This window comes from Urocampus carinirostris, chromosome 15 (assembly GCF_059441175.1).
Source record: "Urocampus carinirostris isolate Australia breed hairy pipefish chromosome 15, RoL_Ucar_1.0, whole genome shotgun sequence".
Classification (NCBI taxonomy): domain Eukaryota; kingdom Metazoa; phylum Chordata; class Actinopteri; order Syngnathiformes; family Syngnathidae; genus Urocampus; species Urocampus carinirostris.
The window spans coordinates 22,618,807-22,640,790 of NC_142363.1; the positions used below are offsets into that span (position 1 = coordinate 22,618,807).

At 41.3% G+C, this 21,984-nt stretch overlaps 1 protein-coding gene, 1 long non-coding RNA gene and 18 other non-coding genes across 23 annotated transcripts in view; 18 read left to right on the forward strand and 2 right to left on the reverse strand.

Annotated features, from left to right (window-relative positions):
• LOC148351860 (serine/threonine-protein kinase PAK 2-like) overlaps positions 1-21,984 on the reverse strand; it is a 39,308-nt gene that overhangs the window by 12,999 nt on the left and 4,325 nt on the right. For 3 of the 4 annotated variants that reach the window (XM_088354533.1, XM_088354534.1, XM_088354532.1), the window contains exons 2-13: positions 16,902-17,089; positions 16,722-16,828; positions 15,997-16,144; positions 15,896-15,912; positions 15,726-15,833; positions 15,041-15,164; positions 14,894-14,957; positions 14,553-14,601; positions 13,051-13,163; positions 12,468-12,585; positions 11,894-11,993; positions 11,581-11,777 (exon numbers count right to left, since the gene is read on the reverse strand). In XM_088354533.1, the coding sequence (XP_088210659.1) occupies positions 11,581-11,777; positions 11,894-11,993; positions 12,468-12,585; positions 13,051-13,163; positions 14,553-14,601; positions 14,894-14,957; positions 15,041-15,164; positions 15,726-15,833; positions 15,896-15,912; positions 15,997-16,144; positions 16,722-16,828; positions 16,902-17,073 (1,317 nt within the window). In that variant the 5' untranslated portion in view covers positions 17,074-17,089. The remainder of the gene's footprint in view (positions 1-11,580; positions 11,778-11,893; positions 11,994-12,467; positions 12,586-13,050; positions 13,164-14,552; positions 14,602-14,893; positions 14,958-15,040; positions 15,165-15,725; positions 15,834-15,895; positions 15,913-15,996; positions 16,145-16,721; positions 16,829-16,901; positions 17,090-21,984) is intronic. The other variant, XM_088354536.1, reaches the window with a different exon arrangement.
• Positions 28-100, forward strand: trnar-ucg (transfer RNA arginine (anticodon UCG)). The gene has a single exon. It is a non-coding gene; the product is annotated as a tRNA-Arg (tRNA).
• On the forward strand, positions 370-442 carry trnar-ucg (transfer RNA arginine (anticodon UCG)). Its single transcript has one exon. It is a non-coding gene; the product is annotated as a tRNA-Arg (tRNA).
• Positions 712-784, forward strand: trnar-ucg (transfer RNA arginine (anticodon UCG)). Its single transcript has one exon. It is a non-coding gene; the product is annotated as a tRNA-Arg (tRNA).
• trnar-ucg (transfer RNA arginine (anticodon UCG)) lies at positions 1,326-1,398 on the forward strand. Its single transcript has one exon. It is a non-coding gene; the product is annotated as a tRNA-Arg (tRNA).
• On the forward strand, positions 1,598-1,670 carry trnar-ucg (transfer RNA arginine (anticodon UCG)). The gene has a single exon. It is a non-coding gene; the product is annotated as a tRNA-Arg (tRNA).
• On the forward strand, positions 1,870-1,942 carry trnar-ucg (transfer RNA arginine (anticodon UCG)). Its single transcript has one exon. It is a non-coding gene; the product is annotated as a tRNA-Arg (tRNA).
• Positions 2,414-2,486, forward strand: trnar-ucg (transfer RNA arginine (anticodon UCG)). Its single transcript has one exon. It is a non-coding gene; the product is annotated as a tRNA-Arg (tRNA).
• Positions 2,958-3,030, forward strand: trnar-ucg (transfer RNA arginine (anticodon UCG)). The gene has a single exon. It is a non-coding gene; the product is annotated as a tRNA-Arg (tRNA).
• trnar-ucg (transfer RNA arginine (anticodon UCG)) lies at positions 3,230-3,302 on the forward strand. Its single transcript has one exon. It is a non-coding gene; the product is annotated as a tRNA-Arg (tRNA).
• On the forward strand, positions 3,502-3,574 carry trnar-ucg (transfer RNA arginine (anticodon UCG)). Its single transcript has one exon. It is a non-coding gene; the product is annotated as a tRNA-Arg (tRNA).
• Positions 4,116-4,188, forward strand: trnar-ucg (transfer RNA arginine (anticodon UCG)). The gene has a single exon. It is a non-coding gene; the product is annotated as a tRNA-Arg (tRNA).
• trnar-ucg (transfer RNA arginine (anticodon UCG)) lies at positions 4,458-4,530 on the forward strand. The gene has a single exon. It is a non-coding gene; the product is annotated as a tRNA-Arg (tRNA).
• On the forward strand, positions 4,730-4,802 carry trnar-ucg (transfer RNA arginine (anticodon UCG)). Its single transcript has one exon. It is a non-coding gene; the product is annotated as a tRNA-Arg (tRNA).
• trnar-ucg (transfer RNA arginine (anticodon UCG)) lies at positions 7,558-7,630 on the forward strand. The gene has a single exon. It is a non-coding gene; the product is annotated as a tRNA-Arg (tRNA).
• On the forward strand, positions 8,691-8,763 carry trnar-ucg (transfer RNA arginine (anticodon UCG)). Its single transcript has one exon. It is a non-coding gene; the product is annotated as a tRNA-Arg (tRNA).
• On the forward strand, positions 9,235-9,307 carry trnaq-uug (transfer RNA glutamine (anticodon UUG)). The gene has a single exon. It is a non-coding gene; the product is annotated as a tRNA-Gln (tRNA).
• trnar-ucg (transfer RNA arginine (anticodon UCG)) lies at positions 10,051-10,123 on the forward strand. Its single transcript has one exon. It is a non-coding gene; the product is annotated as a tRNA-Arg (tRNA).
• Positions 11,324-11,396, forward strand: trnar-acg (transfer RNA arginine (anticodon ACG)). The gene has a single exon. It is a non-coding gene; the product is annotated as a tRNA-Arg (tRNA).
• On the reverse strand, positions 18,646-20,114 carry LOC148351895 (uncharacterized). The gene is made up of 2 exons (XR_015852944.1): positions 19,876-20,114; positions 18,646-19,111 (listed from the first exon to the last, which is right to left on the reverse strand). It is a non-coding gene; the product is annotated as an uncharacterized LOC148351895 (long non-coding RNA).

Below are 21,984 nucleotides of genomic sequence, written 5' to 3' on the forward strand. Positions count from 1 at the left end.
ATTCTGCTCTGAAATCAATAAATACCTGACCATGTGGCCTAATGGAAGAGGTGTCTGACTTCGGATCAGAAGATTGAGGGTTCAAGTCCCTTCATGGTTATCAAATCAATTCTGTTCTTAGTACATAAAGATTAATCCTGTACTGAATGAGTCCGGACTTGGGTGGGTTATCAAATCATTTCTGTTCTTAGTACATCAAGATTAATCCTGTACTGAATGAGTCTAGACTTGGGTGGGTGAGTGTATCCCTTGACCTAAAGGGTTATTGGGGCAACATTTCCTGTGGTGTATCCTGGACGTGCAAAACTTAATGGTGCCCATACCTCTCCATAATTATCCATAATTCTGCTCTGAAAAGAAAAAGTACTTGACCATGTGGCCAAATGGACAAGGCGTCTGACTTCGAATCAGAAGATTGAGGGTTCAAGTCCCTTCATGGTTATCAAATCATTTCTGTTCTTAGTACATAAAGATTAATCCTGTACTGAATGAGTCCAGACTTGGGTGGGTTATCAAATCATTTCTGTTCTTAGTACATCAAGATTAATCCTGTACTGAATGAATCTAGACTTGGGTAGGTGAGTGTATCCCTTTACCCAAAGGGTTGTCGGGGCAACATTTCCTGTGGTGTATCCTGGACGTGCAAAACTTAATGGTGCCCATACCTCTCCATAATTATCCATAATTCTGCTCTGAAAAGAAAAAGTACTTGACCATGTGGCCAAATGGACAAGGCGTCTGACTTCGAATCAGAAGATTGAGGGTTCAAGTCCCTTCATGGTTATCAAATCATTTCTGTTCTTAGTACATAAAGATTAATCCTGTACTGAATGAGTCCAGACTTGGGTGGGTTATCAAATCATTTCTGTTCTTAGTACATCAAGATTAATCCTGTACTGAATGAATCTAGACTTGGGTAGGTGAGTGTATCCCTTGACCTAAAGGGTTATCGGGGCAACATTTCCTGTGGTGTATCCTGGACGTGCAAAACTTAATGTCGCCCATACCTCTCCATAATTATCCATAATTCTCCTCTGAAAGGAAAAAGTACTTGACCATGAGGCCAAATGGACAAGGCGTCTGACTTCGGATCAGAAGATTGAGGGTTCAAGTCGCTTCATTATTATTTAATGTTTTCTGTTCTTTGTGCATCAAGTTTAATCCTGTACTTAATGAGTCCAGACTTGGGTGGGTTAGTGTATCCCTTACCCCAAAGGATTGTCGGGGCAACATTTCCTGTGGTGTATCCTGGACATGTAAAACTTAATGGTGCCCATCCCTCTCCATAATTATCCATAATTCTGCTCTGGGACCAGTTGGTACCTGACCATGTGGCCTAATGGACAAGGCGTCTGACTTCGGATCAGAAGATTGAGGGTTCAAGTCCCTTCATGGTCATCAAATGATATCTGTATTTTGTGCATCAAGTTTAATCCTGTACTTAATAAGTCCAGACTTGGGTGGGTGAGTGTATCCCTCAGCCGAAAGGCTTGTAGGGGCAATATTTCCTGTGCTGAATCCTTGACGCATAAAACTTAATAGTGCCCATCCCTCTCCATAATTATCCATAATTCTGCTCTGAGATTAATAACTACCTGACCATGTGGCCTAATGGACAAGGCGTCTGACTTCGAATCAGAAGATTGAGGGTTCAAGTCCCTTCATGGTTTTCAAATCATTTCTGTTCTTAGTACATCAAGATTAATCCTGTACTGAATGAGTCTAGACTTGGGTGGGTGAGTGTATCCCTTGACCCAAAGGGTTATCGGGGCAACATTTCCTGTGGTGTATCCTAGACGCGCAAAACTTAATGGTGCCCATCCCTCTCCATAACTATCCATAATTCTGCTCTGAAAAGAACAAGTACTTGACCATGTGCCCTAATGGACAAGGCGTCTGACTTCGGATCAGAAGATTGAGGGTTCAAGTCCCTTCATGGTCATCAATCGATTTCTGTTTTTTGTGGATCAAGTTTAATCCTGTACTGAATGAGTCCAGACTTGGGTGGTTGAGTGTATCCCTTAGCCCAAAGGGTTGTAGGGGCAATATTTCCTGTGGTTTAACCTGGACATGTAAAACTAAATGGTGCCCATCCCTCTCCATTATTATCCATAATTCTGCTCTGAAATCAATAAATACCTGACCATGTGGCCTAATGGAAGAGGTGTCTGACTTCGGATCAGAAGATTGAGGGTTCAAGTCCCTTCATGGTAATCAAATCATTTCTGTTCTTAGTACATCAAGATTAATCCTGTACTGAAAGAATCTAGACTTCGGTAGGTGAGTGTATCCCTTTACCCAAAGGGTTATCGGGGCAACATTTCCTGTGGTGTATCCTGGACGTGTAAAACTTAATGGTGCCCATCCCTCTCCATAATTATCCATAATTCTGCTCTGAAATCAACAAGTACCTGACCATGTGGCCTAATGGACAAGGCGTCTGACTTCGAATCAGAAGATTGAGGGTTCAAGTCCCTTCATGGTTATCAAATCATTTCTGTTCTTAGTACATCAAGATTAATCCTGTACTGAATGAATCTAGACTTGGGTAGGTGAGTGTATCCCTTGACCTAAAGGGTTATCGGGGCAACATTTCCTGTGGTGTATCCTGGACGTGCAAAACTTAATGTCGCCCATACCTCTCCATAATTATCCATAATTCTGCTCTGAAAGGAAAAAGTACTTGACCATGTGGCCAAATGGTCAAGGCGTCTGACTTCGGATCAGAAGATTGAGGGTTCAAGTCGCTTCATTATTATTTAATGTTTTCTGTTCTTTGTGCATCAAGTTTAATCCTGTACTTAATGAGTCCAGACTTGGGTGGGTTAGTGTATCCCTTACCCCAAAGGATTGTCGGGGCAACATTTCCTGTGGTGTATCCTGGACATGTAAAACTTAATGGTGCCCATCCCTCTCCATAATTATCCATAATTCTGCTCTGGGACCAGTTGGTACCTGACCATGTGGCCTAATGGACAAGGCGTCTGACTTCGGATCAGAAGATTGAGGGTTCAAGTCCCTTCATGGTCATCAAATGATATCTGTATTTTGTGCATCAAGTTTAACCCTGTACTTAATAAGTCCAGACTTGGGTGGGTGAGTGTATCCCTCAGCCGAAAGGCTTGTAGGGGCAATATTTCCTGTGCTGAATCCTGGACGCATAAAACTTAATAGTGCCCATCCCTCTCCATAATTATCCATAATTCTGCTCTGAGATTAATAACTACCTGACCATGTGGCCTAATGGACAAGGCGTCTGACTTCGAATCAGACGATTGAGGGTTCAAGTCCCTTCATGGTTTTCAAATCATTTCTGTTCTTAGTACATCAAGATTAATCCTGTACTGAATGAGTCTAGACTTGGGTGGGTGAGTGTATCCCTTGACCCAAAGGGTTATCGGGGCAACATTTCCTCTGGTGTATCCTAGACGCGCAAAACTTAATGGTGGCCATCCCTCTCCATAACTATCCATAATTCTGCTCTGAAAATAACAAGTACCTGACCATGTGGCCTAACGGACAAGGCGTCTGACTTCGGATCAGAAGATTGAGGGTTCAAGTCCCTTCATGGTCATCAAATGATTTCTGTTTTTTGTGGATCAAGTTTAATCCTGTACTGAATGAGTCCAGACTTGGGTGGTTGAGTGTATCCCTTAGCCCAAAGGGTTGTAGGGGCAATATTTCCTGTGGTTTAACCTGGACATGTAAAACTAAATGGTGCCCATCCCTCTCCATTATTATCCATAATTATGCTCTGAAATCAACAAATACCTGACCATGTGGCCTAATGGAAGAGGCGTCTGACTTCGTATCAGAAGATTGAGGGTTCAAGTCCCTTCATGGTTATCAAATCAATTCTGTTCTTAGTACATAAAGATTAATCCTGTACTGAATGAGTCCAGACTTGGGTGGGTTATCAAATCATTTCTGTTCTTAGTACATCAAGATTAATCCTGTACTGAATGAGTCTAGACTTGGGTGGGTGAGTGTATCCCTTGACCTAAAGGGTTATTGGGGCAACATTTCCTGTGGTGTATCCTGGACGTGCAAAACTTAATGGTGCCCATACCTCTCCATAATTATCCATAATTCTGCTCTGAAAAGAAAAAGTACTTGACCATGTGGCCAAATGGACAAGGCGTCTGACTTCGAATCAGAAGATTGAGGGTTCAAGTCCCTTCATGGTTATCAAATCATTTCTGTTCTTAGTACATAAAGATTAATCCTGTACTGAATGAGTCCAGACTTGGGTGGGTTATCAAATCATTTCTGTTCTTAGTACATCAAGATTAATCCTGTACTGAATGAATCTAGACTTGGGTAGGTGAGTGTATCCCTTTACCCAAAGGGTTGTCGGGGCAACATTTCCTGTGGTGTATCCTGGACGTGTAAAACTTAATGGTGCCCATCCCTCTCCATAATTATCCATAATTCTGCTCTGAAATAAACAAGTACCTGACCATGTGGCCTAATAGACAAGGCGTCTGACTTCGAATCAGAAGATTGAGGGTTCAAGTCCCTTCATGGTTATCAAATCATTTCTGTTCTTAGTACATCAAGATTAATCCTGTACTGAATGAATCTAGACTTGGGTAGGTGAGTGTATCCCTTGACCTAAAGGGTTATCGGGGCAACATTTCCTGTGGTGTATCCTGGACGTGCAAAACTTAATGGTGCCCATACCTCTCCATAATTATCCATAATTCTGCTCTGAAAAGAAAAAGTACTTGACCATGTGGCCAAATGGACAAGGCGTCTGACTTCGAATCAGAAGATTGAGGGTTCAAGTCCCTTCATGGTTATCAAATCATTTCTGTTCTTAGTACATAAAGATTAATCCTGTACTGAATGAGTCCAGACTTGGGTGGGTTATCAAATCATTTCTGTTCTTAGTACATCAAGATTAATCCTGTACTGAAAGAGTCTAGTCTTGGGTAGGTGAGTGTATCCCTTGACCTAAAGGGTTATTGGGGCAACATTTCCTGTGGTGTATCCTGGACGTGCAAAACTTAATGGTGCCCATCCCTCTCCATAATTATGCATAATTCTGCTCTGAAATCAACAAGTACTTGACCATGTGGCCTAATGGACAAGGCGTCTGACTTCGGATCAGGAGATTGAGGGTTCAAGTCGCTTCATTATTATTTAATGTTTTCTGTTCTTTGTGCATCAAGTTTAATCCTGTACTTAATGAGTCCAGACTTGGGTGGGTTAGCGTATCCCTTACCCCAAAGGATTGTCTGGGCAACATTTCCTGTGGTGTATCCTGGACATGTAAAACTTAATGGTGCCCATCCCTCTCCATAATTATCCATAATTGTGCTCTGGGACCAGTTGGTACCTGACCATGTGGGCTAATGGACAAGGCGTCTGACTTCAGATCAGAAAGTTGAGGGTTCAAGTCCCTTCAAGGTCATCAAATCATTTCTGTTCTTAGTACATCAAGATTAATCCTGTACTGAATGAGTCTAGACTTGGGTGGGTGAGTGTATCCCTTGACCTAAAGGGTTATTGGGGCAACATTTCCTGTGGTGTATCCTGGACGTGCAAAACTTAATGGTGCCCATACCTCTCCATAATTATCCATAATTCTGCTCTGAAAAGAAAAAGTACTTGACCATGTGGCCAAATGGACAAGGCGTCTGACTTACTTTGGATCAGGAGATTGAGGGTTCAAGTCGCTTCATTATTATTTAATGTTTTCTGTTCTTTGTGCATCAAGTTTAATCCTGTACTTAATGAGTCCAGACTTGGGTGGGTTAGCGTATCCCTTACCCCAAAGGATTGTCTGGGCAACATTTCCTGTGGTGTATCCTGGACATGTAAAACTTAATGGTGCCCATCCCTCTCCATAGTTATCCATAATTGTGCTCTGGGACCAGTTGGTACCTGACCATGTGGGCTAATGGACAAGGCGTCTGACTTCAGATCAGAAAGTTGAGGGTTCAAGTCCATTCAAGTTCATCAAATAATTTTTGTATTTTGTGCATCAAGTTTAACCCTGTACTTAATAAGTCCTGACTTGGGTGGGTGAGTGTATCCCTTGACCCAAAGGGTTATCGGGCCAACATTTCCTGTGGTGTATCCTGGTTAGAAAAACTTAATGGTGCCCATCCCTCTCCATTATTTTCCATAATTTTGCTCTGGGACCAGTTGGTCCCTGACCTTGTGGCCTAATGGACAAGGCGTCTGACTTCGGATCAGAAGTTTGAGGGTTCGAGTCCCTTCATGTTCATGTCGCTTCATTATTATTTAATGTTTTCTGTTCTTTGTGCATCAAATTTAATCCTGTGCTTGGTGAGTCCAGACTTGGGTGGGTTAGTGTATCCCTTACCCCAAAGGATTGTAGGGGCAACATTTCCTGTGGTGTATCCTGGACATGTAAAACTTAATGGTGCCCATCCCTTTCCATTATTTTCCATAATTCTGCTCTGGAAATCATGAGTACCTGACCATGTAGCCTAATGGACAAGGCGTCTGACTTTGGATCAGAAGATTGAGGGTTCAAGTCACTTCATGATCAAATCGCTTCATTATTATTTAATGTTTTCTGTTTTTTGTGCATCAAATTTAATCCTGTACTTAATGAGTCCAGACTTGGGTGGGTTAGCGTATCCCTTACCCCAAAGGATTCTCTGGGCAACATTTCCTGTGGTGTATCCTGGACATGTAAAACTTAATGGTGCCCATCCCTCTCCATAATTATCCATAATTGTGCTCTGGGACCAGTTGGTACCTGACCATGTGGGCTAATGGACAAGGCGTCTGACTTCAGATCAGAAAGTTGGGGGTTCAAGTCCCTTCAAGGTCATCAAATCATTTCTGTTCTTAGTACATCAAGATTAATCCTGTACTGAATGTGTCTAGACTTGGGTGGGTGAGTGTATCCCTTGACCTAAAGGGTTATTGGGGCAACATTTCCTGTGGTGTATCCTGGACGTGCAAAACTTAATGGTGCCCATACCTCTCCAAAATTATCCATAATTCTGCTTTGAAAAGAAAAAGTACTTGACCATGTGGCCAAATGGACAAGGCGTCTGACTTACTTCGGATCAGGAGATTGAGGGTTCAAGTCGCTTCATTATTATTTAATGTTTTCTGTTCTTTGTGCATCAAGTTTAATCCTGTACTTAATGAGTCCGGACTTGGGTGGGTTAGCGTATCCCTTACCCCAAAGGATTGTCTGGGCAACATTTCCTGTGGTGTATCCTGGACATGTAAAACTTAATGGTGCCCATCCCTCTCCATAATTATCCATAATTGTGCTCTGGGACCAGTTGGTACCTGACCATGTGGGCTAATGGACAAGGCGTCTGACTTCAGATCAGAAAGTTGAGGGTTCATGTCCCTTCAAGGTCATCAAATAATTTTTGTATTTTGTGCATCAAGTTTAACCCTGTACTTAATAAGTCCTGACTTGGGTGGGTGAGTGTATCCCTTGACCCAAAGGGTTATCGGGCCAACATTTCCTGTGGTGTATCCTGGTTAGAAAAACTTAATGGTGCCCATCCCTCTCCATTATTTTCCATAATTTTGCTCTGGGACCAGTTGGTCCCTGACCTTGTGGCCTAATGGACAAGGCGTCTGACTTCGGATCAGAAGATTGAGGGTTCGAGTCCCTTCATGGTCATGTCGCTTCATTATTATTTAATGTTTTCTGTTCTTTGTGCATCAAATTTAATCCTGTGCTTGGTGAGTCCAGACTTGGGTGGGTTAGTGTATCCCTTACCCCAAAGGATTGTAGGGGCTACATTTCCTGTGGCGTATCCTAGACATGTAAAACTTAATGGTGCCCATCCCTTTCCATTATTTTCCATAATTCTGCTCTGGAACCCAAGCACCCGACCATGTAGCCTAATGGACGAGGCGTCTGACTTCGGATTAGAATATTGAGGGTTCAAGTCCCTTCATGGTCATCAAATCATTTCTGTTATTAGTACATCAAGTTTAATCCTGTACTTAATGAGTCCAGACTTGGGTGGGTTAGTGTATCCCTTACCCTAAAGGATTGTAGGGGCAACATTTCCTGTGGTGTATCCTGGACATGTAAAACCTAATGGTGCCCATCCCTTTCCATTATTTTCCATAATTCTGCTCTGGAATTCATGAGTACCTGACCATGTAGCCTAATGGACAAGGCATCTAAATTCGGATCAGAAGATTGCGGGTTCAAGTCACTTCATGATCAAGTCACTTCATTATTATTTAATGTTTTCTGTTCTTTGTGCATCAAATTTAATCCTGTGCTTAATGGGTCCAGACTTGGGTGGGTGAGTGTATCCCTTGACCCAAAGGGTTATCGGGGCAACATTTCCTGTGGTGTATCCTAGACATGTAAACCTTAATGGTGCCCATCCCTCTCCATTATTTTCCATAATTCTGCTCTGGGACCAATTGGTACCTGACCATGTGGCCTAATGGACAAGGCGTCTGATTTGGATCAGAAGATTGCAGGTTCAAGTCCCTTCATGGTCAAATCGCTTCATTATTATTTAATTTTTTCTGTTCTTTGTGCATCAAGTTTAATCCTGTACTTAATGAGTCCAGACTTGGGTGGTTGAGTGTATCCCTTACCCCAAAGGATTGTAGGGGCAACGTTTCCTGTGGTGTATCCTGGACGCGCAAAACTTAATGGTGCCCATCCCTCTCCATAATTATCCATAATTCTGCTCTGAAATGAACAAGTACCTGACCATGTGGCCTAATGGACAAGGCGTCTGACTTCGGATCAGAAGATTGAGGGTTCAAGTCCCTTCATGGTCATCAAATGATTTCTGTTTTATGTGGATCAAGTTTAATCCTGTACTGAATGAGTCCAGACTTGGGTGGTTGAGTGTATCCCTTAGCCCAAAGGGTTGTAGGGGCAATATTTCCTGTGGTTTAACCTGGACATGTAAAACTAAATGGTGCCCATCCCTCTCCATTATTATCCATAATTCTGCTCTGAAATCAATAAATCGCTGACCATGTGGCCTAATGGAAGAGGCGTCCGACTTCGGATCAGAAGATTGAGGGTTCATGTCCCTTCATGGTTATCAAATCATTTCTGTTCTTAGTACATCAAGATTAATCCTGTACTGAATGAGTCTAGACTTGCGTAGGTGAGTGTATCCCTTTACCCAAAGGGTTGTCGGGTTAACATTTCCTGTGGTGTATCCTGGACGCGTAAAACTTAATGGTGCCCATCCCTCTCCATATATATCCATAATTCTGCTCTGAAATCAACTAGTACCTGACCATGTAGCCTAATGGACAAGGCGTCTGACTTTGAATCAGAAGATTGAGGGTTCAAGTTCCTTCATGGTTATCAAATCATGTCTGTTCTTAGTACATAAAGATTAATCCTTTACTGAATGGGTCTAGACTTGGGTGGGTGAATGTATCCCTTGAGCTAAACGGTTATCCGGGCAACATTTCCTGTGGTGTATCCTGGACGTGCAAAACTTAATGGTGCCCATACCTCTCCATAATTATCTATAATTCTGCTCTGAAAAGAATAAGTACCTGACCATGTGGCCAAATGGATAAGGCGTCTGACTTTGGATCAGAAGATTGAGGGTTCAAGTCGCTTCATTATTATTTAATGTTTTCTGTTCTTTGTGCATCAAGTTTAATCCTGTACTTAATGAGTCCAGACTTGGGTGGGTTAGTGTATCCCTTACCCCAAAGGATTGTAGGGGCAACATTTCCTGTGGTGTATCCTGGACATGTAAAACTTAATGGTGCCCATCCCTTTCCATTATTATCCATAATTCTGCTCTAAAATTAACAAGTACCTAACCATGCGGCCTAATGGACAAGGTGTCTAACTTTGGATCAGAAGATTGAGGGTTCAAGTCCCTTCATGGTTATCAAATCATTTCTGTTCTTTGCACATCAAGATTAATCCTGTACTGAATGAGTCTAGACTTGGGTGGGTGAGTGTATCCCTTGACCCAAAGGGTTGTCGGGGCAACATTTCCTGTGGTGTATCCTGGACATGAAAAACTTAATGGTGCCCATCCCTCTCCATTATTTTCCATAATTCTGCTCTGGGACCAGTTGGTACCTGACCATGTGGCCTAATGAACAAGGCGTCTGACTTCGGATCAGAAGATTGAGGGTTCAAGTCCCTTCATGGTTATCAAATCATTTCTGTTCTTTGTGCATCAAGTTAAATCTTGTACTTACTGAGTCCAGACTTGGGTGGGTGAGTGCATCCCTTAGCCCAAAGGGTTATCGGGGCAACATTTCCTGTGGTGTATCCTGGACATGTAAAACTTAATGGTGCCCATCCATTAATCTCCTCTGGCGCTTGTGGGTATCTGACCATGTGGCCTAATGGACAAGGCGTCTGACTTCGGAGCAGAATATTGAGGCTTCAAGTTCCTTCATGGTTATCAAAACTTTTCTGTTCTTCGTGCATCAAGTTTAATCCTGTACTTAATGAGTTCAGACTTGGGTGGGTGAGCTTAGCCCAAAGGGTTGTAGGGGCAACATTTGCGTGTGCAATGGTGCCCATCCTTATCCATAATTCTGCTGTGGGACTGGCAAGCTTTTGACCATGTGGCCTAAAGAACAAGGTGTCTAACTTAGAATTAGAAGTTTGAGGATTCAAGTCCCTTCATGGTCATTGAACCTGTTCTACTGTTGTGTATCAATTTAATCTTATAATAAATGTATTGTTACTTGGGTGGGTGTATCCTTAAACCACTAGGGTTGTAGGGGCACCATTTCCTGTGTTGTTTCTTGGGCATGTACATCCTGGTGGTGCCCACCCCTCCCCAGGCCAATAAATACAATCTTATAATAAATGAGTGCAGACTTATCTCCAAATACAAGGAAAATGTGTCTGTGTTTCCTAACAGATTGAGAGTTTGAGTCCATTCATGGTCATCTAAACCTTAAATAATATTTGAACATTAGGTAAAATCTCATAATCTGGTCAAAAAAGGTTTGAGTTCCTTCATCGTTGACTGATCTACAAGGCTATTTGTCCCCCAGGCAAACAATAATGACAACACTTTCCTTTATTTAAATCTGTAATTCAGATCTCAATTCAACATAATGGCACTATGCGGCCAAATAGAACTGGTGTTTAACTCTCATACAGAAGGCTGAGCATGTGAGTCCCTTCATGATGATCTCAATTTTTAAGGTTCTTTGTGCATTAAGTAAAAAATTGTGATCTGAAAAAATTAAGCAGTCCAAAAATGAGTCCAAATTTGGCGATTTTTATAGATCTGTAATTTAGCCCTTACATCACTGTCACTATCATGAAGTCATGGCCTTTGTTCTTTTTTTGTACGTGTCTGTCTTGTATCCATCAGAATGATGCTATTATGACCATGTGGCCTAATGGACAAGGCGTCTGACTACGGATCAGAAGATTGAGGGTTCAAGTCCCTTCATGGTCGTTACTGTTTTAAGTTTATTTGCGCATCACATAAAATTATAATTTTTTGAACCACAAATCATTAACCCCCATCCTTTCCAACTTTTATGCTAAAGCTAATTTTGTGTAACCACTCACTCACTCACTCACTCACTCACTCACTCACTCACTCACTCACTCACTCACTCACTCACTCACTCACTCACCCTGAGAGGATTCTCGTTGAGATACGGTGGCTCGCCCTCCACCATCTCGATGGCCATGATGCCCAGAGACCAAATGTCCACTTTGGGCCCATAAGCCTTTCTGGTGACCACCTCCGGAGCCATCCAGTACGGTGTGCCCACCATAGTGCTTCGCTTGCTCTGCTCCGGCGTAATCTGAGCGCAAAATCCAAAGTCGGCTGGAAAGACAGCCACATGGACACCATTAGCAAAAGTTTGAAGTGGTGACTGGGACATTAATATACCTAAAACACCCCTTCTTTTTTCGAACATAAAATATTCATCATATTCGTACTGAGTTTGACGGATCCGTCCATTCCCAAGAGTACATTATCACTCTTGATGTCTCTATGGATGACTTGATTGGCATGAAGAAACTCGAGAGCCTGCAGAACCTGAATGAAAACAAGAGGTACAAAAAGTTTAAAATTCAGAAGTGGGTTTTGCTCTGTCAACATCTTTTTTGTGTAAAGCATATCACAACCAACATGGGTAATAACTTCTAATCCCGAACCTTAATTTCACACCATAACCAAGGCTCTTGATCCCAATTCAAAACCGTCCTAAAAAAACACAATTTCTAACCCTTAACATCTTTTAAACATACCTTAGGTTTAGAGTGCTAATTTGAAGCCCTAACTCAAACGAGGTTGCTTAAATTGAATTTTAAGTTGTACATTTTGAAATGCTATTTAAATTATGGCCTGCACTGAATAAACTTCTCTCAAACAAGCGTGTGACCACTGTGTGTGTTCTACCAAAGTCTGACTGTTCCTATGAGTGTACAAAAATATCATAATTTTCCAGGGTGCGTCGTGAATTAGGAGTGTAAATCAACCGAAAGTGAAATGAGTGTAGCCTTTGCAAACCTCTCTGCACACTGCTGCAATCTGAGCTTCATCCATGCAAGTCTCTGTCACCACATCAGTCAGGGAACCACCCGCCAGGTAGTCCATCACCACAAACAGCTCCTCGCCAACCAGGAAGCTAAAAAAACAAACGCACACGCTTTAAACACTTGTTCCACATACTGCTAGCTTAAACGTGGGCTAGAAGCCTTTATTCAAAACCGGAACTCCGTTTTAAATCCATTAAAATTAGAGAAAATTAAAAACTAAATTGAATCTATATAACTACTCTTAAAACATTCGTTTTAACTCTAAGATTGAACTGATTTAATCCAGGTTCAAACCCCCAAACAACATTGATTGTTTCATTTGCAACCCCAAACCCAGATAAACATAGACAATAAATAGGACAGATAGCTGTTTTGTTTTCGTTAAGTATGTTAACCTCAGCCTTTAAGCAGTGATTTGAAACCGTATTCAATGTTTTAGACCATAATTTGAAACACTAATATTTGCTTGTGAGTTACTCTAATCCCATCTTGAAATGTTAAATCAAATTATGAATGATGCCAAAATATGTCGGTTGTTTTTCTTGTACTGTTACCTGTCTACAAAGTTGACTATGTTGGGATTCTTCATCTCCTTCATGACTAGGATTTCATTGATGATGAGTTCTTTCTTGGGCTGCTTCTGCAAATTGATCTGTTTGATGGCCACCTGCACAGCAAGCAAAATATGAAGTGCTTTAAAATCCTATGTAAATAATATCAACCATTACTTTACATGAAGCATTTCTAAGTGCAGAGTATAGTTGCAAAACACATCTATTGCAATAACCCAAACTCAAAGGATTAAATACAGGTAGTAAGGTACTTCCTGCTTGGCATGTCTGCCTGTTGCACCTCCTCCGGTGCAGGGTTGTCAGCTAGGGCCCGCCAATCATCAACGTTTCGCTCCTTTAATTACTAGAACGTCTCCTGGTGGCAGAGCAATGACAGGGACGTCTCCCGGCCACCCACTGCAGTTGATAGAGATCAACAGTCATGTTTCACTCCTGATCGGGGAAGGGCCTTGGTGTCACTCTTAACGCGGTAAATCCCTCCCGGCCAATTCCTGACAAAGCTGGTGTGGCTCCCAGCTGGTAAATTCTTGCTACAATGTCTGCACTCCTCAAGCACCTCAGCCAGGACCTGATCGTGTCGCCATATATAGCGCCCCTGGGAAAGTGTGATCTTGTAGCCTGACAAGCTATGCTGGAGGTTTGCGTTGTTAGTATTCCAGAGTGCGCAGAATTCCTCATTCCCTAACCACAGGTTAAGGTTGCAAGGACACAGGTGTGTTTTGTATGTTGCACCAATGAGGAAGCTTATTCGTGCCTGTGGCATCTTTCACAGGTCAGACCAACGGATTTTGTGGTTGACAACTCCTTCTAAAGTTGTCCAGCTTCCTTGTTGGCTTTGTGACACCGCCTTGATGTTGTAGCACTCTTCTTCCATTTTTGACACCCCTGCCAACACCATTTCCTTCCTCTCCTTGCGGTTAGCTTTGGATCAAAACCGTGGTGCTTCTCCCTACCCCAGGCCAGCTCTTCCTGTCTGAACCCTGCCCATGATCTCTTTGTGTTTTTGATCAATCTCTGTTTACCACATTGATGTGACCATTTGGCCAAATAGATAAGGCATCTAACTTCGGACCAGTAGACTGAGGTCTTGAGTCTCTCATGGTCTTCTGAGTTTCATGGATCTTTCCACTATGGAGTTTGAATTTCCACATGGTAAACTGTCATTCTTATAATCTGAGAAGATCAATTTTTTATAATTGAACAAAATTTATGATTTCTAGAGATCATCCAAATTTCCATTAACCATTTTTAGAGGCAGAAGATATCTTCAGAATCTATAACAATAACTTAAACTCAAAGGCTTAATTGTCAGAGATTTTTTTTCCGGGAGCCATGCAGCATTGTTTTGCTGTGAGGACCAAACGTTGGGTATTTTATTCGGAATTATGAATGCAAAAGATTGAGATAAGCACATTGAATGAACCTTTTTTCATCAAAAATACTGCTGAAATAACAGTATTCTGTATTGCATCTAGAAAGCATACCTCTTGCCCTGTAGCAACATCTATGGCTGTGTAGACAGTTCCGGATGCCCTGTAAGTGCAAAACCAAAACCAAAGTAACAAACAATGTCTTCGCAAACTTACATAAAATCCTAAAACAGACAGTGTAATTTAAACCTCGGTCTTGAATTCTTAATTGAAGGATTGAAATTGCAACACTACCCCAGGGCAGGCTCCCTAATTGGAATCTCTTATTTGGCACCTTTACCCTTTCATTATTCTTTAATCAGTGATTAAAATTATTAACTGTACTTGAAAGTTAAACCCCTAGTCAGTATTTCAAACTGAAGGTTAGTTCCATTTTTCACAAAGGTTGTTCTCACCCTTGCCCGATCTTCTCGTATCGAGTGTATTTCTTTTTGGGATCTCCGATGCTAACGATAGTTCCTAAAGAGCAACCAACAACACATATTTAACAGTGTTTTTTTCTTTTCTTGGGAGTTTTTTAAAAAACGACCGGGCTGCCTTACTGAGTTTCTCCATGATTTCCTCGTCCGACATCTTGCCTCCTTTCTTTTTGTGCCTGTCAGCCGTCTTGGAGGCTGTGTCACTCTCCGGAGGAGGCAGAGGGTCAATCACTGACCGTGTGTAAACCTGAAATATGACCAATGAACAATATTGAATATCGAAAATGCATTTGTCTGCACTAAGGCTAAATGGTTCATGTATTGTTATATTTTGTCATACCTGCACACAGGGATACCTAACGTTATCTCTATTTGAAAGTCTAACTCAGGTTTGTAAACCAAACTTAAAACATTAGCGGTGAATTGTTAAAACCAGAACTTGATACTCAAAAATCCAGTGAAAGCAACAGGAAACAACAACATAAAGCGTTGAAAGAAAACCCTCATTCAAAACACGTCTTAACACAGCTTTAGAACCTGAACCTAAAATATTGATTGAAACAATCTGTGTTACCAAGAAGAATCTGCCCTGTTTTTGTGCATTTCTGGGCGCAAAATACAGATACAGACATTGATTTTTAACTCGATTGTACAAATACAAAATGCCATGTTTAGATAAGTTAAGGCCCATATGACAAAATATGATTAGGAAATACTGAGTTGACTTCCGTGTTAGCAGTAGAACAATCTAAACATTGTTTTTGAACGTTAGCCATGTATACTATAAACTTTTTGTGGAACAACTCACTGATTTTGTGTGTTCTGGCCGGGGCGCCACGATGGGCGGTGGCGTGTCATCATCATCGTCGTCATACCCATCTTTGCCGCTGTGTGAGGACGACATGTCTTGCTTACCCTACAAAACATAATGTACATGAAGCAAGTGTATTTTAATCTGACCGACAGGGGATCACTCACCATTGGCAAATCTTTATCTGTGTGATTGGAGAAACAAGACAAACAATTAAGTTTCCTAATTTTGAAGTCGTGATCTTGTCATTCGAGAACAGAAGACCAACCTGAGGCTGAAAAGCTGAGATACTTCTGTTTCCCACTTGTGGAGTCGTAGAACTTGAGAATGTCCAAAACTGCCTGAGGATTCTGCTTCTGTTCGGACTTGCTGATGTTGGAAGTTTGGAGGAGACGGGCCCATTGCTCTGGCATACCCTGCGAATCAGGAGTTAGAGACTTGAGTCATTGGGACTTGGTGCTAAATGATAAACCTTTCTCACTCTTACCTTGTCCTCAAACTTTAACCTTAATCTGAAACTCTGATTTTTCTACATTAACCAAGTATTTAAATATTTTAAACTCCAATATGAAAACATAGTCCTCCTGTCAAGATCTGCAGACAATTTCTCTCCTAGAGAGCGGCAACCTGGGGGGGAGTGGCTGTACTTCATCATTCGTGTTCTGTATATTTTCTGTACCTGGCAGCAGAGGTTACTAGGTCATTGTTATTGCCAAAACAGTTTTGCATCTTGTTTTGACATTTTGTTAGTATTTTTTAGATTACTGTTTTGTGTTCTTTACTTTGTGGTTGGGTTTTGTTGTTAAACAACCATCTATTTTTTGGCATGCCTACTTTAGTTTCTATCAACCCTGGAAATAATTAAACCATGACCTGTTTTAAAAGTTAAACTTTTGTATGGAATATTTAGCCGGACTTGATAATCAAACTCAGGCTTTAAAACCTAAAACCATAATATTTGCTTTGTTCCTATCTATTGATGTTGTTTCTTACCGTAAACTCTCCGGTGACAGAGTCAAATCCGACATGGATGGTGTGTTCAAAGTCGGACGGTGAGGATATCTCGGGTCTGTCCTTGTCTCGGTCTTTCTTCCTTCCTCCTGCAAGGGACCATGATTACTTTAGCAGTGTCCTATGGTGTTCGTGTATACATTTTGTGAGTGTTTGTGTCACCTTTCTCCGAGGCAAACATGGAGATAATTTTGTTTCTGGACTTGCGCTCCTCGGGTACAGACGGAAGGGGCCGAGAGCTATGGTTGGTCGACTGGGAGTCCTTGGCTCCTTGGCTACTCATCCTGACAGGGGGAGCGGGGGGCTTGTCCTCGCACAAACCGCTGTCGCACATCTACACACACTTCTACCTGAAAAGGGAATCAACAACATTTCCTAAAAGCTTCCATCAAGTGGTGATCTAATTTTCAAGTCAATCACAATTCACAAGTAGGATGTAGGTTGAATATTGGTCGTGTGTTTGGGTGGTAAGAAAAAGTTTGAAACTGAGCCCAAAGGCTTTTTACTCAAATCGAATAAACACTACAAATTAGTGTTGTAATTTCAGAACATGTCATTGCCTTTATTTAGTCCTGATAGTATAAGTTCATTATTTATAACTCATATTTTAGAACTAAAAGTAGCCTTGAGCGGCTTAAGTATAAGGCCCAATCCCATTTCTCTCACTTGGCCCTGAGAACCCTCCAGTGAGGTCCCTCGATAGAGGAGTGCCCTCCGCGAGTTGAGTGCAAAGTGGAGATGGTTTGGACAATACTTGCAAGGTTCCACCCCTGTCCAGGAGATGGCGGTAATATTAATTGGCTGTAGACCTCAGTGACGTATTGGTCTACGTCACATGTAAACAACTCGAGTCTCAACCTGTGGTGTGTCAGTTGGAGAGTTCGTGCAACGTTAAAAATGCCCGCTACAGCTGTGTTATTACCGATTGCCTGAAAGCTCATCATCTTTTCCGTGTCTCCAATCAACGGAGGAGAAATGTGCTATACTGAAGACAGCTTCGGCGCTATGTAGTGCTGATTAATCTTTACCAGGTACGTACACTCATTAAAAAAATGACCCGTTCGGTCAAATACAGTAAAAGTTAACATACAATGCACGTTCACATAATACCTTATGTTTGTGTAGACATAAATGGCAATCTACTTATTAGTATCTTAAGGCCATTTTATGACATATAGTAGGGGTCTTTAGTGTGTGACATGATGAAAAGTAAACAAACACAAGAACAGTCCACCTGACCCTTAAGCTGACATAATATCGTCACCAAACTTCCCTGTACGACCCAAAAACCTTAGTTCATAAGGAATTTAATTCAAAAGAGTTGTCATTGGATATAAAAAAGCTCGTTTCAACATTTTTTCATGATGCTTACATCACAGTTAAAGCGGTCTTTTTCTTTTCTATGCCCACTTTTATGTCTAAATTGTTTGTTATCTATTGTGTTCCAGAGTGGCTGTCCCATAAGCGTGGACAGGTTGGACAGGAATGTTCCCATCCTGTGCTTATGGTTGGATGTGGAGTCAGAACTCATTCAGGACTTAAGGTTGAGCAAGAAGGTTATGTGGGCCCTGCATGAGCTGCTAAAGAGGGAACAGGGCCGTGGCTGGAGGTCCTGATCTACGTGTACTGGCTGGCCCACGCTCTGTCCTACCGTGTGGTGTCACGGGTCTTCAGGGTTCCCAGGTCCACCGTACAAAGAATTGTCCACAGTTAATATGGAATAAATTGCCCAAAAGCCATATTTAGGCTCTTTAAGTCAGACCCACATTTGCATTATGTGCTTTTCTGCATTACTATTCAATAAACATCTTCATTTTGAGTAACACCTTGGTGGTTTATTTCATAATGATGTGAGATACTGTGTGTGAACTATGTGACTGTTGGACAGAAAACAACTACAAATCACTCCAGCTTAAATAATAGTTTACTTTCAGAAAAACAAACTCACATTGGGCCAAAATACATAATAGTAAATAATGTGTCACAAATTTTAACAAAAATATACCAATACTTCCATGAAGCTGGAAAACACAAACTGGAACTTCATTGAGTTCTTAATAAAAAAAAACAATATTTTCCTTTTATAAAACAAAGGGAAACATTGCAGAGATGTCACTGTTCTGGAAATTTGTCCACGAGCTTCCCAAAAAGGACAGGAACCGCTCAGTTTTGGCCACAGTTTCTTCGAGCCTTTTCCTCACTCCGGCAGACTCCACTTTCAAAAAGTCAAGGAGTGTATCGTGCTTCCTTTTTTTTCTGGGTGATTTGGGGTTTGGCACCGGATTAGAAGGTGCCAACGACGTGCCCGGTGGTGTGGATGGCGTGGTAGCTGTGATGGTGACCAGCTCTTCCACGGGACGTTCTACAGTGGCCTTTAGGTTGGGTGGAAAAAACAAGAATTACTTAATGCTGATGTATTGTACAAAAACAACTGAGTATAGGATGCTCAGCAAGTTGATGTGAGACAGGAAATTATAGGATGTGTTCTGGATAATTATTTGATAGTGAATAGATACACAAAATTGACATGTTATTCTTATGGCTGTATGAGCCTTCTATTGGCCAGCATCACATATGCTTTAGAATTGTCTCCACATTTGGACAACATTTTGAGAAGGTAATTAGTTTACTTAATATGTGTTTACAGAGAAGGCAGTGGACTATGTGATAGTAGTTTGTTTCAACTGTATTTCCACGTGAAATTCGGAGACATTACTCATAATGCATGATGAAAACTAATGCATTCTGATCTCACATGAAAGAATCATATTGTAAATAAAACACGACACCCGAAATTGTGTGCAGTAAACAAGCGCTTATGTCCAGAACGGTATTCTGACTATGCTCCTTTAGCGACTGGCCATGTACAGTAGATGTAAAAGGACGACTCGTTTAAGATAAAAACAGGGATGGGCTGAACCGTGATTTTCTGCCCAGTTATCCTACTTTAAAGTTTGTAGCGTGAAGATTTTTTTTTGCCAGCTCCCTTGGTAGATTAGTGCACTTCGTAAAGTAGCGATTTTGCAATGTTCGTGTTTTAACGCGAAAATACGATTTTCTATTGCATTTACGTCTAACTAAGATATCTCAATACATTTTGTTGCAAATACATGCGTGGTTGTGGAAAACTACTTACATTTGTGCGGTTCCTTTCCGGGCATGTTTGTTGATATTGAGAATTCGCAAAGCCTTCTGGGTAGTCACTTCGCCGCCAAGTGAGGTAGGGAGCCCCCTCGGTCTTGAAGTGGTTACGACATGGTTTGAGGTCACTTCTGCCTCGGACTTGAGAGTATCGGGACACACTCCATTTTCACGTGAACGCGCAAACCGAGTGACTAGGGCACATAGCGAGTGAAAGTGCGAAGAATGGGACTCGGCCTAAAAGACTACCCCCCAAGGATAGTGAGGCTTTCTTCAGCAGGACAGTGCTTATTTAACCGTGCGATCTTTTTAGGTTTAACATTGTAGATAATGCATAATAGATTAAAAAAATCAGATTAAGGACTGCCCTTCTAGTATAAGAATGATGGTAAGCCACTTTAGTCTCTGCACACGTGAACTGTCTACAGCCGCCGTCTGTGACTCATTTGTGCCCAGAATATTCAGTAATTAAAACCTTTGAGGGATCTGTTAATTTTCAAGCCTTTATTTTAATAACGTATGTGGAATAAAACAATAATAATAATACAATATCCAATATAATATATTTATCTGACTATATGGAAAAATAATAGCAATAGCTAAAGTGTTGAGTTTATGACCTTCAAATTATGAAAGTGGCATGGGCTGAGAAAGCAACAAGAGTCAAGATATGAAAACAGTGCATAGCTAACTGATGACTAAAGTGGGTATAGAAAAAGACAGCCTATGAGGTTTGATTTCATGAGCATCAGATTGTGGGACTGACATGCTACCTACTGCTCTACCAAAGCTACATTTACCTTAGATATTACAGTAGAGTTCGTGAAACAGCGCATTAACAACACGCAACTTAGAATGGGACAAGATTGACAGAGAGTATCCTGTTTCCTATGAAGGCTGAACCAATAATAATCAGATTCAGGAAACAAAAACACTACCTACACTACACTGAAGCTAATTTATGAATTATATTGTAATCTAACTGTGGACAGAGTGCCTTAGCAGCAGATATGAATCAATTTAACATAGCGGTACAGAAAATGAAAGCCATGCGACGTACGAGGATTGAACTCATTACCTTTACATCATGATTATGACGCACTACCTCTTCCATTAACGAAGCACAATGCACTGTACCTTAGTCAAATTGTACAAACAGTGCATTAGCAAAGGTTGTGCATGGGAAAAGAGCCATGCCTCATGTGATGGTTGAACTGATAACGCGACTGACACTACTTACTGCACTAATGGGGCCTCATAAGGAAAATTGTAATTGATTTGTTAAGAGTGCATTAGCTAGATGTGAACAAATGTAACTATATTTGAAGAGGGTATTACAAACAAGAGTGAGTTTGACTTGAGGTGGTACCTCAGATTAGGGTTAAAATCATGACTTTGAGATTATGAGACTGATGCAGTAGCTACTTCACTGAAGAGGTCAACATAAATGTATCATAGTCAATCTCACAAAACAGCACATTACAAACAGGTGTAAGACTGTGCATGAGAGTTGAACTGGTGCCCTTCATACAAAGTGCTTACAAACCCTCGTCAATGGTTTTGTAGTTAAATTGTGGAAAGAACGCACTGATGGGTGTAAACCTATGAATATCATGGCTGTACAGTATGGTAGAAGGGAGAAACGTCTTACATAAGACTTGTTCTAGTGACCATCAGCTTATCAAAGTGACCCATTACCTACTATGCTGACAAGGACCTTTATTGTAATATAAACTTACTATACAAAGAGTCCATTAGCAACATATGAGCATTCTAAATCTGGTTATGGAAAACGTCAGCATGCTTTATATGAAGATTGAACTCATTATCTTTAGATGACGAGACTGACACACAATCTACTGTGCCAAAAAGCCCTATACTCATGACTCTAGTTATGCCAGGACCGCATTAGCAATAAGTCTGCTTTGATGTTGATTGAGAATGTTTAGGGAAAACGTTGCCATGTCTTTTAGCAGGATTAGATATATAACCTTCATTATGTACCAACATCAAAGTAGGACAAATGCATGTTGACAACAAAGTCAAGGCCTATACTCCAATCAAAAGATATATTTCCACCACGTCTCTCTGCAAAATATTGCGC